This window comes from Pholis gunnellus, assembly GCF_910591455.1.
Source record: "Pholis gunnellus genome assembly, chromosome: 4".
Taxonomy (NCBI): Eukaryota; Metazoa; Chordata; class Actinopteri; order Perciformes; family Pholidae; genus Pholis; species Pholis gunnellus.
The window spans coordinates 22,983,516-22,996,901 of record NC_136530.1 but is presented as its reverse complement, the minus strand read 5'-3'; the positions used below and the strand labels follow the sequence as shown (position 1 = coordinate 22,996,901).

Below are 13,386 nucleotides of genomic sequence, written 5' to 3'. Positions count from 1 at the left end.
GGTTTTCAGGTCTTTTCAGGATTTTTGGAAGGAACTCCCCTCCCTGTCTTTACTTTCCTGGACTACTTTAAGAACGAGTCCATAGGTTATCGAGGCTTGTGCCAAAACAACATACCAGAAAGACAGCTCAACCATTGTGTTTGCTGTGACCTGCGACATACAAGAGAGTCAGCAAAGTCAGCGCGCTCACGTGCACGTTGTCAACGCCTTCACAGTTAATCATAATCCTGTCAAAACTCAATGGAAAAGGTTTGCCGTCAAGTTGACTTCTCTATTGAAGGCAGCCACTTGGTCCGTTTTGCATAAGTGGGAAGATGTGAATGTTCCCGTGCCTTAACTAACCACCGTTTGTTAAACGTTACAGCACATTTTCCCTTAATGCTGGTCACATTTCAGAGATTCAAATCAGCCGACAGTCTGCATGTGACCAACGGGCACGTCAGAATTGAACTTGAGGCAAAACAGGATACACGTGGGATTAATTCATTCATTTCTTTGACAATGACACGTGAAAAAACATATATGGATTATAAAAAAAATAAAACATACAAAAGTAGATTGGCTTACATTTGACCCATACACACACACCATGATATAACCACCATTGTGACAGAGGCCAAGACTGCTGAAAATGATTCAAATGCCTCTCGGATCCTTTGGGTCAGAGTTACAAGATCTCCAGAAAACGTTTTTCATTAGTACAAGTTAAACACAATACAGTTATGTCATTCTATACATATATATCAGCCATGACAAAGCATGTTGGCAGTGTTTGTGTTGGAGATTAAGACTTGCTGCATACAACTGAACGCACAAAGAATGCAGGTATACCTCAATTATTATTTCACCTGTCAAGTAAACAATTGAGAATGGTAAAGATCGATCCCTAAAATCTGGAAAAAAAGACATACAGTAATGGGTAATGACACTTGGTCTTAGGACTGTTCATTTGCTGTGATCTGTGGGCTCCTCTCCCTCTTCCTTGAGTAAACACGTGCGCACCATGGCCTCTGTGACGATGTAAGGGTCGCAGTTGGCGGACGGACGGCGGTCCTCGAAGTAGCCCTTCTTGTCCTGCCCCACCGAGCGAGGGATGCGAATGCTGGCGCCCCGATTGGCCACGCCAGCCGAGAACTCGTCGATGCTCGAGGTTTCGTGGCGGCCGGTGAGGCGCCGGGCATTGTCGAGCCCGCCTTTGGGGTCGTAGGCCCGGATGTGGTACATGTGTCTCTTCGCCAGCCTCTCAATCGACTCCTCAATGATTCTGCGAAGGAAAGGGAGTTAGCAAGACACTCAAAAACTTACATTTTAAAAAACCATAGCACGGTAATTTACGACCCTGCAGCAAACGGAAAACTCTTTCATACTTCAGTCCGCCGTCCTCTCGCATCTCCTTGGTGCTGAAGTTGGTGTGGCAGCCGGCGCCGTTCCAGTTCCCCGAGATCGGTTTGGGGTCAAAGGAGACCACCACGCCGAAATCCTCACACACTCTGTGGAGGATGAAGCGAGCGACCCACAGATGATCCCCCATGTTGATGCCTTCACAAGGCCCAACCTGGAACTCCCACTGAAACACAACAGAGACTGCGTTATTAACTGATTATGAATTAGCATTACACAATCTGACAACAAAAAATGTTGAAGTGAGACAATGGAAAAAATAAAAAGACAAAGGGACAATACCTGAGCTGGCATGACCTCAGCATTGGTGCCACAGATGTCAACCCCAGCGTACAGACAGGCTCTGTAATGCGCCTCCACTACGTCGCGTCCGTACGCCTTATCGGCTCCCACTGCGCAGTAATAAGGCCCTAATCAGGTGGAAAGACAGTAAATATTAAAACTCCGCTGGCCGTATTATATTTCAATAAACAATGAGACATGGTAGAGACCCGAAACTCACCTTGTGGACCAGGGAAGCCGTTGGAGGGCCAGCCGAAGGGATGTCCATCCGTGCCCAGGAGAGTGTACTCCTGCTCCATACCGAACCACGGGTGGTTATTCTCCACCATGCTCATGATCCGTTTACAGGTGTTGCGCAGATTGGTCTCTGTTGGAACGACAATGGGGATTAGCTGAGATTCAAGGCGGCTCTATCTGCAACCACTGTCAGGCTCGTTCGTATCTGCTTTTACCTGCAGGCTTGCCGTTGTACTTGAGCACTTCACAGAGCACCAGCTTGTTGGGGTCTTTTCTGAACGGGTCCCTGAACATGGCTGCAGGGATCAGGAACATGTCGCTGTTGGAGCCCTCTGACTGGTACGTGCTGGAGCCATCAAAGTTCCACTCGGGAAGATCTGACACAGAAGAAACAACAACAAGAACACCTGAAATCAATCATCTACTCCAAAGTCTCAAAAAACACATCACGTTTTAGTGCATGCCTGTGCATGTGTTCCGCGTGGACCATATCGGGGGCCAGATCTTACCCTCGATCGTCTTGGGTTCAGAATCCAAAGTTCTGGTCTTGCAGCGCAGTCCCTCTCCAGAACCATCGACCCAGATGTACATGGCTTGGACCTTGTCCCCCTGAGGGAGGTCCATGTACTGGTGCTTAACAGCTTTGTTCAGCTTAGAACTTGTTGAGGTGGCCATTTTCTTGACCAAAACCTGCAGAGGAGAAGAGGACAGACCGTGAGCCTCCCACAGTGGAGACACTATTTCTTCATGCATGTGTGAAATGTATACAGCCAGAGAGGATGTCATGACAAAACACACGAGGCTGACAAAGAAAAGGTTCAACTTAATGTTGGAAGGAAAAGGGAACACTAATTATACAACAGCAGCAGCATCAGTGAACCGGCCCGCAGCCCTTCTAATTCTCTGCTGCTCTAATATAATAATATAACGACCAGCCGGAGACAAAAGATGTAGAAATCAACATTGACGCGGGATTACATTACATAGGGTTAATGTAAGAGTGAAGTCAACGACCAAACGTTGACATAACAAGTAGAGACAAAGGGAAAGTTTCAGCAGCACGCAAAAAGAAAACCATTTCTCCTTGTGGGAACAAATCCAGCAGCAGATGTCCGTGTGTGTGGACACACGTCCGACAGCCCTTACCTTATGTGTTAAGTATAGGAAAATATCAAAAGTTTATAAGAGCCTCTAGAAGCGTGGTCTTTGTGGAGCTTTCTATTGTCTTTCATTCCTGCTTCTCCACTGCTCCCACGTCTGATTTATAGTGCTGCTGCGCTTCTCCGCCGCCTCTGATTGGCCGAACGCCAGCACGTGATCGGTCCGTGACGCGGAGAATTGGGAGTCCCGCAATCACAGGCAGAGAAGCTTTTTTTTTTCTCGCTTGCCTTTTCATCAACGTTATGTAAAGCATGAAAAAAAAACCCTGATGTAATCAATGAGAGCGAATCACACGTGACACACGAAGAGACATATTTTACAGATAGTGATCAACCATTGATTGTGATCGAGTGGCGCGCGAAGTGATATAAACCGAATTCTTGTTAACAGAACAATTCATTCTCAGAAGTTACAGATGCGTTAATGTCAGCAGACTGTTAAAACACAGCATGAAGTACCGTGAAGCATTTTAAATATTAATCTAAGTCTCAGATAACAATATAAAAGGTGACATATGACTTCAAATTACAAAAATACATCCACATAACAAGTGGTGTAATAAGCAAGTTATTAGCAAATATATTGCTTGTAAACACAGATATTTTGATCGACTGGCAAACATGTAAAATGTCCCTACAAATATTAAAACCAAAACCTCCGCCTTGTTTTACTATGCAATTAAATTGTATTATACTGTATATATGTTTTGATACCAGTGGATGAAAAAAAGCAGTGTAAGAAATAAAATACAGTAGTAAAATGCAGAAATGCAGGAAAATGATTAATATCCTGGACATTGATTAATATCCCTGAGAATTGTAGCAATAACACAGTTTAAAAACACACTATTAGAAGTATAAGTCAGTATATTATATCTCACTCAGCAAAAAGCAGCAAAGATATTGTTTTATTGGATGATTATTAAGGATTAATGTGGGCAACATTTTGATTTGGTAGCCTTTCGAGCTGTGAACTTCATTCACTGTTGAGTAGTTTAATTTACAGCTGTACGTCGTGTTTTGTAAGCCCATCATACATTTTGTATGTAACATCAGGATCTGTTAGGAGACTATAACCGTCAAATAAATGTAGTGGAGTAAAAAGTAGAATATTTGTCTCTGAAAAATAGGGCAAGAGTATGAAGTAGCAGAAAATGGAAATACTCAAGTACAAGTGCTTCAAAGCTGTGCTTAAGTACAGTGCATTAGTAAGTGTCCACCATTGAGCACATTTCCATCAGTGTCAGCAAAATGTACTTAAAGAATAAAAAGTAAAAGTTCTCATGATGCAGCATAATGGCCCCTGCCGTATGATTATGTTATATGATTGTTATATGTAATACTGCTACTATATACTATACTACTATGATTGGATAATTGTTACTGATGTGTTAACTTGTAAGCAGTATTTTAACGTTGTAGTTTGATGTTGAGTTCATTCTTCTTTATATAAGCTGTTTAACACGTAATAAAGCGTCATACTTTACAAGCTGAGCATGTATTTTGTATCATATATATGTAAGTAATATAACTATACCTGTCAAACAAAGGCAGAGAAGAAAAAACTACAAAACACCACTTTGAATTGCGATGGATTAGAAGTATGAAGTATCATGAAAGGAAAATACTCAAGCAAAGTACATGTACCTCAAGAAGTAGAGTAAATGTACAGTTGATTTCCACTTTTGTACTAAACAATACTATATGTAAAGTACACAGTATACTACTATAGTACATCCAGGGAAAGCTACTATGTGGTGCGTTCTGTTATACATCCTGTATGTTATCATCCAAAATGTGAAGTTTGACATCAGATATTTGCTGCAAGTCTACCAGACAGGTCATTGTGACATGAACTCGGGGAGACTCGGCTGAGCTCGAGGCTTTTCTGACAACAAGCCGGTTACTCGCTCCCCTAAAACAAGTTTGTCCATTTAGTGCTGGCTGAACAACAGCAAGCTGAGAGGAAGATTCATTGTCATGGCTGCAGGGAGAAATGATGATTAAGATGGCACATGATGTTTCAGGTATGCCACAACGAGGCTGTGGGCTTAAGCAACTGAATCCTGACTGTACAAGTTTACCACTACTAAATACTTTATGTTGAATTGTAAACGCCACTGAATTCACAACATATTGTACTTTGAAAAAAATTTACATTTTCAAAGAGGGGAGTAAAAAGCATATCAATTTAAATGCCTTCTAAAGTACACCAGTGGTGCTAAAACAACTAAAATATCCATTTTCAAATTGGGTTATCAGTTGCTTGTAAAATTCTAATTATTACAGCCTCTCTTCACTTCCACACAAGGCCATCCGTCAATTTCTCTCATTATTTTACCATCAAATGGCTCCAGAATAAACCAACCAACACATTTACGCATTTACACTTTGCAGTGGGAGAAAACATGCACAAACTCAAACGCATGCAGTGAAGGAAAGAAACCTCTGCATAAAAGCAACAACAACTCTCCTCCCTCAGACTAGCAGCACTCTAGAGCGCTGCTGTGAGACCAAAGATGAACCTTTTCTTATGAGGTTGTGTAAAAGTACAGAAAACTAGTCACAAAGGAATCAGAGTAGTCAAAGAAAAAGTCTGTTTCTACTTTGGTTGTGGAAAGTTCTGCAGCGTTTTACACCTGTAAGTTTGTCAATGAGAATAGCTAGACTCTTCGTATATATACAGATATATATATATATATATATATGTGAATGCATGTTTAGCATTACACAGAGCAGTAATGCTTGCACGTGAATGTTTTCAATTTAAAGCATGTGCAACAAATCTGTGCAGGGCCTCTCTATGGTTGGCTTCCGGGGAGTCGGTGTGCCATGGCGCTTTGCTGAATTGGACAAGTTCACATAGAAAGAGGACATTTTCATTGTGGAGCTCCAAAGACACCAAGACATTTACTGTACGTGGAAACAAAGGCCCACAACAATGCAACGCAAGTGTCCTCTCTTCATTCAAGTTAAATAGGAATGATGTGACCTCCAGAAACAAGTGATTTCAGGGGCTGAGACTCCACACACCTGGATGAAACACACTCTTCTTGTCTGTTCCCTTCAGTCGGCCCCACAGCAAGAACACTTATGGGGACATGCAGGCTGACAGCTTGTCGTGTTGTGTCCTTTGCTTCTTAGTTGTTGTTGTTGATGGGAGGCCTCACTGCAGCTGCTGACCCCTTTGGCAGGAGTTGTCTCCCGGAGCGTTTCACAGACTATCACTCGAAGTGGTCCATGTCTGTGTGTTCCATCTAACACAAGCAGACCGACAGCGTTCTCCTAAGGTCACAGAGAGGCAAGTCTTCCTGCAGGCTCGGATCAGCACTGAACTATGGCCAGCGTTGTTTCATAACTACAGCTTTGTGTCACATGCTGTTCACAAAATGCTTCAAATCAAAGTTGTAGGCCCAGTCACATAATTAACTAAAACTATGAACACCTGTTTACAACAGATGAGTGCTGTAAAACAAGAGCTCTGTGGTCAGACGGGGACATCTAGTGGCTAAATGGCAGTTGAGCAGGAAAATTGCTCCTTTGCCGTGTGTGCTGTTGTGAATTCGTATTGTTCTGGTTTGTTCTCCTCAGTTACTGGGTCTTCATCTGTGAGAGACGAGTAGAACAAAGACATGCAAGGTCCATTAAAACTCCCATTATGGAGCATCTCAGTGCTATCGGACATAGACATCTTCATTGGTCGGATTTTTAATGGTTTAAAAAAAGATACATGGTCAGATCTGATGTAGACAGTTAGTCATGCAGCCATACAACAGAACAGAAACAGTTCTGAAGTCAGAACTCTGCTAGACACTGACGTTTAAAAGGATTGAGTCACTTGCTATATTGATGTTTTTCTTCTTTCCTTCATTAACTATTTTTACAGAGAAACAAAAGGGTATAATTCACACCAAATGTATTATTCACATTTGAAAAAGCTTTGGCCCCAAAAGAAGAAGTATTAAATGATTAAACCTTACGTTTAGTCGATGTTACAGTGTTGCATGACAGGGGAGAATACAGTTAGAACAGTTTCCCCCCTTAAATGATCTTCCTTTTTGAATTCGTCTTCCAGGCCAGAAAAAACATAAGTGACCCGCTCTCATCATTGAACCATGACGATGCAACTGAGCTCTAAATATTGAATCAATATTGCAGTCAACCCAGCGGTTATTTCGAAGAGGTTTAAACTGTGATTTGTCCCTCAGTATGTTCTGTGACTTCCAATAGTGCTAACCCTACACTACCCTTCTATTTCTATTGTAAAGTTTTAAGAATAGCTTTGATGAAACAACACGCCTGTTGATATACAAGCTTGTCATAGGCTGCATTATTGTGCTCTTGACACTGAAACAGAAACTTATTCCTCTTTAAATCTGCACACATTTGGATGATAAGCTTCCATTTTCTTTTACTAAAGATTTGTGATTTTTGCTCAGAGGGATCTCTGTCTCTTGTCCTTTCAGTTGTCAGTCTGTTTGAACAATTGCACAGCGTTTTGTTCTCCATGTACAAAACAAACCGAAATAACATCTATGTAAAGAGGACGTTCTACACGTGACTGCCTTAATCTTGTACATTATATAAAGGCCTGGATGATAGATACCTTGAAGACACTGATGAAGATGTAGACTTAAGGGCTTTCAACTGAAGAGACTGTGTTCTGCTTCCATTGAGTCTGTTGGATGTCAAACAGTTCATGAATTCTTCACTTGTTCTCATTCAATTCAATTCAATTCAATTTATTTTTGTACAGCCCAAAATCACAAATGACAAATTTGCCTCAGAGGGCTCTACAATTTGTACAAATACGACATCTTCTGTCCGGGAACCCTCACATCGGAACAGGAAGAACTCCCCCAAAAAACCCTTCAACGGGGAGAAAAGAGGGAGAGACCTGTGGGAGAGCAACAGAGGAGGGATCCCTCTCGCAAGATGGACAGAAGTGTAATAGATGTCATGTGTACAGAATGAACAGCACAACAGAGTTACAACACATTCAATGCATAGTCAATGTAGTCAATGATATTAGATTCCAATGCCTGTGCACTACTTACCATCCTGTCTCTGCCTCTTCTCTTTAGTGTTTAGTTCAGCTATTCCGTCTTTACATATAGGCCTACATCAAAAGTTCATTAAAATCTAATTTCACAGCAGATTTGAATTCAAATTTAGCAAAATGAAAGTAATGGATCGTATGTGTTGTTGCTGTCAGAGCAATGAAATGCAGTGTAATTACAGGCTAATCATTAAAAACAGTCAGATAAAACTTAATGACATATAGCTACATAGGCTTTAAACGTGTGTATTTATTGATGATTTTAGCAGTTCTCCGTACAAATTCAGTCTTGGCACGAGGCTGGATAAGGTTTCCTAATTTACATGTTGTATACATTTCCACCACAGGGTGGCGCAATCCCCCCACCTACAGTCCATAGTCCATTCAATGACACAAGTGATGATAAAATACAATGAATAAGATCATGGATTTTATTTCCTTTACAACATACAGAGAAACAAATGGTGCACTCTGAACAAAATAAATCTTTTGTGAAGTTGTGTTGAACATTAATTCACATATGAGGACAGATATATTGGATTGGTAATTTGCTCTTTGATTCTCTCTTTTGGCTTGGAATACTAAATATATAAACCATTAAGTGGGCCACATAAAAGAGAGCCAAGCAACAGTGATGGTCATTTCCCTCAAACAGAAATGGTAATTGGCTAATTTCTGTTCTAACATGTGCCATAAAAGCCCCGCCAACCCTTTTAATTATGCCTCCATGAAAAGACTTGCTTTGCACAATACAAAAATGGTGTCAATTAGTATGCAGAACAATGTTTAACATATCAGAAAATTAATCTACACAGCACTTTGAATTAAAAGTTTCTTTCTGGAATAACTAGGGCAGGCCAGCAGAGAATGCTATTGTATGTGGTCTAAATTACTCCTTTGTTACCGCTGTTGAAAAGCAATTAAAACAGGGATTCGAGCGCGGTCGTGTTCTCCACAAACCTGTCACTGGTATATACTAGAAATTTTAAAAAAAAGCTCTACGTCTACTGTCTGCTCATTTATGTTGAGCCTTGAAGTGAATTGGATTCTGGAAGGATAAAGTATGGAGGAATTGGAAGCTATCGCTGAAATCCGGGGATGATTCTTGCCAAAGGAAGTCCTGTTTACTCCTGTTATTGTTACGGGAGAGCTGAGCTTATCTGATACCTCGCCCTGATTAATGAAGGACTGTGAGGCCTGAATTTAAAAGCTGCCTCAGGCCATGTTCTTATGCAGCCGGACGTTTTCTCCTCCACACATCCTCCAGTTGCTTCATGACTATTTTAAAGCACCATGTTTTCATGTTGAAGATGTTATTATTGCAAAAAAACTTTCAGTCCATTCATATTCCCAGGGCGTCAAATATTGCTGCTTTGTCACACCCCTCAGTGTCTGATACCAGGCACTACATAAGGTACACGTCAGCGTCTTGGGAGTGTCCGGGTATCGTCCAGTTCTTTTTTAATTCATTTGAAATTTAAAGAAAAATAAAAACCAGAAATGCAATGGGTTTTCCATTTTTTTTTAATTTGAACCAAAAATGAAAAAAAGAGCCGTCTTTCCTTTATTTTAGTTGTCAGAATATGAAAAAGAAATAAACTAAATTCAAACTGTATCATTTGTCCTGGAAGAATTAAAAATGGCAAACAGCTCACACATGAAGTAAAAGTAAAGCTATAAAGTTCAATTTTCAAACCCACAATAGTATAAAAAAACACATGATGTTGACTGATATTTTTGGATTGAAATGTGCTTGTTTGTTTTGCTTGTTATTGGTCTCCAAACAGATCACGGCTCTGTCCAGCAGCTGCATAGCTCATCTCAAGATGATACCAAACAGGGCAGGTTTGACCTATTATCGCTGAGCAGACCAATTTGTAAATACAGAGCTGCCAAGTTTTCAATGTAGTTTGAGTTAGAGTCAGTTGCCCATCGGTGAAGTTGGTGCATTTTATGAGTATAGGCCTTCTGTTACCCACTACTAATCATACTATTCAATGTCGAACAAAACCATAACAAGTATAGTATGTATATAGATACAAGTCATGGTATAATATGTCAAAAAACTAATTAAAAAGTAACATCATAAAAAAATCATAAAAAATCATAGTTTAGTATGTCAAAAACAAATGTCATTGTATATTATGTTGAAAAAAGTTTTAAAAAAGTGATAGTATGTATGTCAATAAAAGTCATGGTATAGCGTGTCGGAAAAAAAAGTCAAAGTGTATTATGTCAGAATAAGTAAAAAAGTGTCTTATTATGTCGAATGTTGTTGTATAATATGTGAAAAAAAGTCATGAAAAATCTCCATAAAAAAGTCATAGTACAGTCAAAAGATTTAAAAAAGTCATAATATAGTATGTCAAAAAAAGTCATGATCCAAAAAGAGAAATGTGGACAGCGAGACCAGATCATCAACCAAGAACACACAGACTCTCATGTGTTCATTCTGCACACACAGGTACCGAGACCGTGGAAATGTGAAGCACCACGAGACAAATAACAACTCTTTTAAACAATGGCAAATCCAAAATGAAGGTACATAACAAAGACAATCTGAGAGTCCAATATGATCAGAATGATAATCCTAACGCATGAAGTCGCTGTTAACACAACCACAGATAAAGTCCCAGCACACGATCTTCTCTTTTTAGAAGAAGAGACGATATAGATATTGTGTTTTTCACATCTGATTTTACTCAATTTAAAGCTGCAGGGCAATTCAGTTAAATACATTTTTCTAAAATGAAGTACTTTATTTTAAGATGAACGTTTTTCAAAAGCTTTCAGTTATGTAACTTATTCCTAAATGCACTTCTTATTTTATTTGAAAGGTTTATTTATGATTAGAGTAGGTATTATTTCTAATTCAGCCAGTTCAATTTGAAAACTGACAATAAATATTGTTGAAATATTATTCAGTTGAGTGTTCATTATTTGATTTGTCAGCTGTTGGCTACAGAGAGACATTAATAACAAGCTACTTCAATACATATGGAACTAAATCATTGCACAAGTTATTATTGTGATGTTCAGGACCTTTGCATGAGGACATTCTCTCTAACTGGACCTTGTTTCATTTTATTTGAATACCCCTGCTCTATACCAGGGATGGGATGATATAGAATTGTCTTGTGGACGGAGATTTAACAAAGAAAAGACTCACAATAAGTTGATTGAGGTGAAATTCCTTATACATATAACATAGTGTTTTGCTCTACTTCCGGCCGAGCTATCTGAAAAACAAAATCCCTTTTGAGGATTTGTGCCTGTACTAAAAACTGTCTTCCTTCCCCACTTTAAAATCAAAATTCCACCCCTGATCAGATCAAATCATGGCTTAAAACAATACAATGGGGTTTTTTTTTTCATACCGGGTCTCAGGGCTGAACAATCTCAGCCGGCTTCTCCTTAAAAACACCACCAGCCCACTTCCTGATGGGAAGCTCATTTCCCTAAAACACCCTTTTTAATTAAACAAACAAGCATAATAAAGGAGAGAAAAGGGGAGAGAAGATGCTCCTGCTATTCCCGTATGAGGAGAAGCTCATTAATATTAAGAGACCCTGTGGGCTTCCAGATATTTTCTGCCACTCTGCTCGGCCTCTGCCATTTATAAGCTGACAACATACAGGCAGCATGCTGGTAGGCTACTGCAGCGCTTAAATTGCTATAACCTGTAATCTCTGGTTAGAGGTAGAGTTACTGTACACATGGGAAAGATACTCGGGATCATCCTGACTGCACGTGGTACAACTAGTTTCTGTTGTGAGGAGAACAGTTTGACATTTGGGGAAGTACGGTTATCAGCTTTTATGTGAAAACGACTGGAAAAAATTTACCGATGCAATAACCCCTGTCAAACCATGACTTTCATTTGTTTACCTTTGGACAGAGCCAGGCTGCTTACCCCTGCTTCAAGTGTTTTTGCTATGCTACGCTAACTGTTTCCTTGCTCCAGCTTCATGTACAAAAATCAAATACAAGAGTATTGTTCTTTCCATCTTCTAATCTTAAAAAAAGTTTCATTAACAGTTAAAACAGGGTTTTAGCTCTCTAGCTTTGCTCTGACGCATTAGTCCTGCAACTGTATGGGGTCCAATGCAGGTCATTAAGAGATTTTTTAAATATTAGGAAATAACCTCAAATCCTGTGATTATATATCATCCTTTAGTTAAAGAGACATATATCTTTTTCTCAGGAGGAGCCCAAAGCAGAGCTAAAAGAGAGTGAAATGTGTGTTAATTTGTTCAGGTGGAGACATGAATCCAAATGAATGCTAATGTTGCTCCGTGTCTGCTGGGTGTGTTAGTGGGCAACTGTTTGCTAACAAGCGCGTTCAATGACCAAGATGGTCGTTGTTGTGTTTACAGGTTACACAATTTAGGGTACAAAAAGTGCAGTTTTGAGATAAGTTGGCGGGTATAGTATATGTTGCATTTGATTGCTTTTGGAAGCTATTTTGGGAGGTTCAGTTCAAAATTAGATATTTCATATAGTTTAGCAATATAAAACAGACATTTTTGTGTTCCCCTTGAGTTTTTTTACGTACATAATAGTGCAAGATTCAGGGGAAGGTTTCTCAAAATAACACTGCCATTTCAGTTTTCAGGAGAACACATTTGATACCCGTTTTATTCCTCCTTTGGGGCTCAATGCAACTTTTGAAAAGCACTGCTGTGCATCTGACTTTGATATCAAAGAAAAATCTTGGTTGTGTTGGGCGGGCGTTCCATACTAAAGGCTTGTTGTTGCCTTTGTAGTCATGTTGCAGCTTGTCTCTTAATTGACAGAGAAAGTAGACCAACATGTTATGGATTGTGGGTGTTATCTACAGTCTAGCATCCCCTCAGCGCCCCGCTCAACTCATTTCTCACTTTGGTTGCAGGGGCTTGGAGCGTGTCGCTTTCTTACAGACCCTCAGAAGTCAGGTGGCCCTCAGCCATTCCAGCTGTCTGTCGGGTGTCATTGTGAATCAGCGTCACGCAGGGGTGTAAAAGACAATCACACAGTTTTACATGCTACATTTGCCTTTAATCGAGGGGAAATGGTGCGCAGAGCCGAGCCCCAAATAGAAATGTCCAGCAACACTTCTATGCACGTGTAATTAGCACAGTAAATCTCCTAATTAGCTTGTTGCATTGTCAGTGGTTATAGCAGCATCCGGATGGGGTTGTGGGGTGGAGGGTCTGGGGTGAGGCGGTGATGGTGGGGGGGATCCAGCAGATGGCTGTGTGCTGTCTT

General features: G+C 40.3%; 1 protein-coding gene across 1 annotated transcript; it reads right to left on the bottom strand.

Annotated features, from left to right (window-relative positions):
* Positions 1–462: 462 nt before the first annotated feature.
* On the bottom strand, positions 463–3,164 carry glulb (glutamate-ammonia ligase (glutamine synthase) b). Its single transcript, XM_079158219.1, has 7 exons — positions 3,067–3,164; positions 2,430–2,610; positions 2,136–2,297; positions 1,904–2,050; positions 1,684–1,811; positions 1,368–1,567; positions 463–1,264 (listed from the first exon to the last, which is right to left on the bottom strand). Exons 2-7 carry the CDS (start codon positions 2,593–2,595, stop codon positions 946–948), a joined length of 1,122 nt encoding a protein of 373 aa, XP_079014345.1. The 5' UTR covers positions 2,596–2,610; positions 3,067–3,164; the 3' UTR covers positions 463–945.
* Between the last annotated feature and the right edge of the window lie 10,222 nt (positions 3,165–13,386).

Excerpts from the sequence above, each read along its gene's own strand:
- glulb (XM_079158219.1), bottom strand. The coding sequence starts at position 2,595 with ATGGCCACCTCAACAAGTTCTAAGCTGAACAAAGCTGTTAAGCACCAG. Across the intron at positions 2,051-2,135 it reads GTACAACGGCAAGCCTGCAG|AGACCAATCTGCGCAACACC; the intron begins GTAAAAGCAGAT and ends TCGTTCCAACAG. Across the intron at positions 1,265-1,367 it reads CGAGAGGACGGCGGACTGAA|AATCATTGAGGAGTCGATTG; the intron begins GTATGAAAGAGT and ends TTTCCTTCGCAG.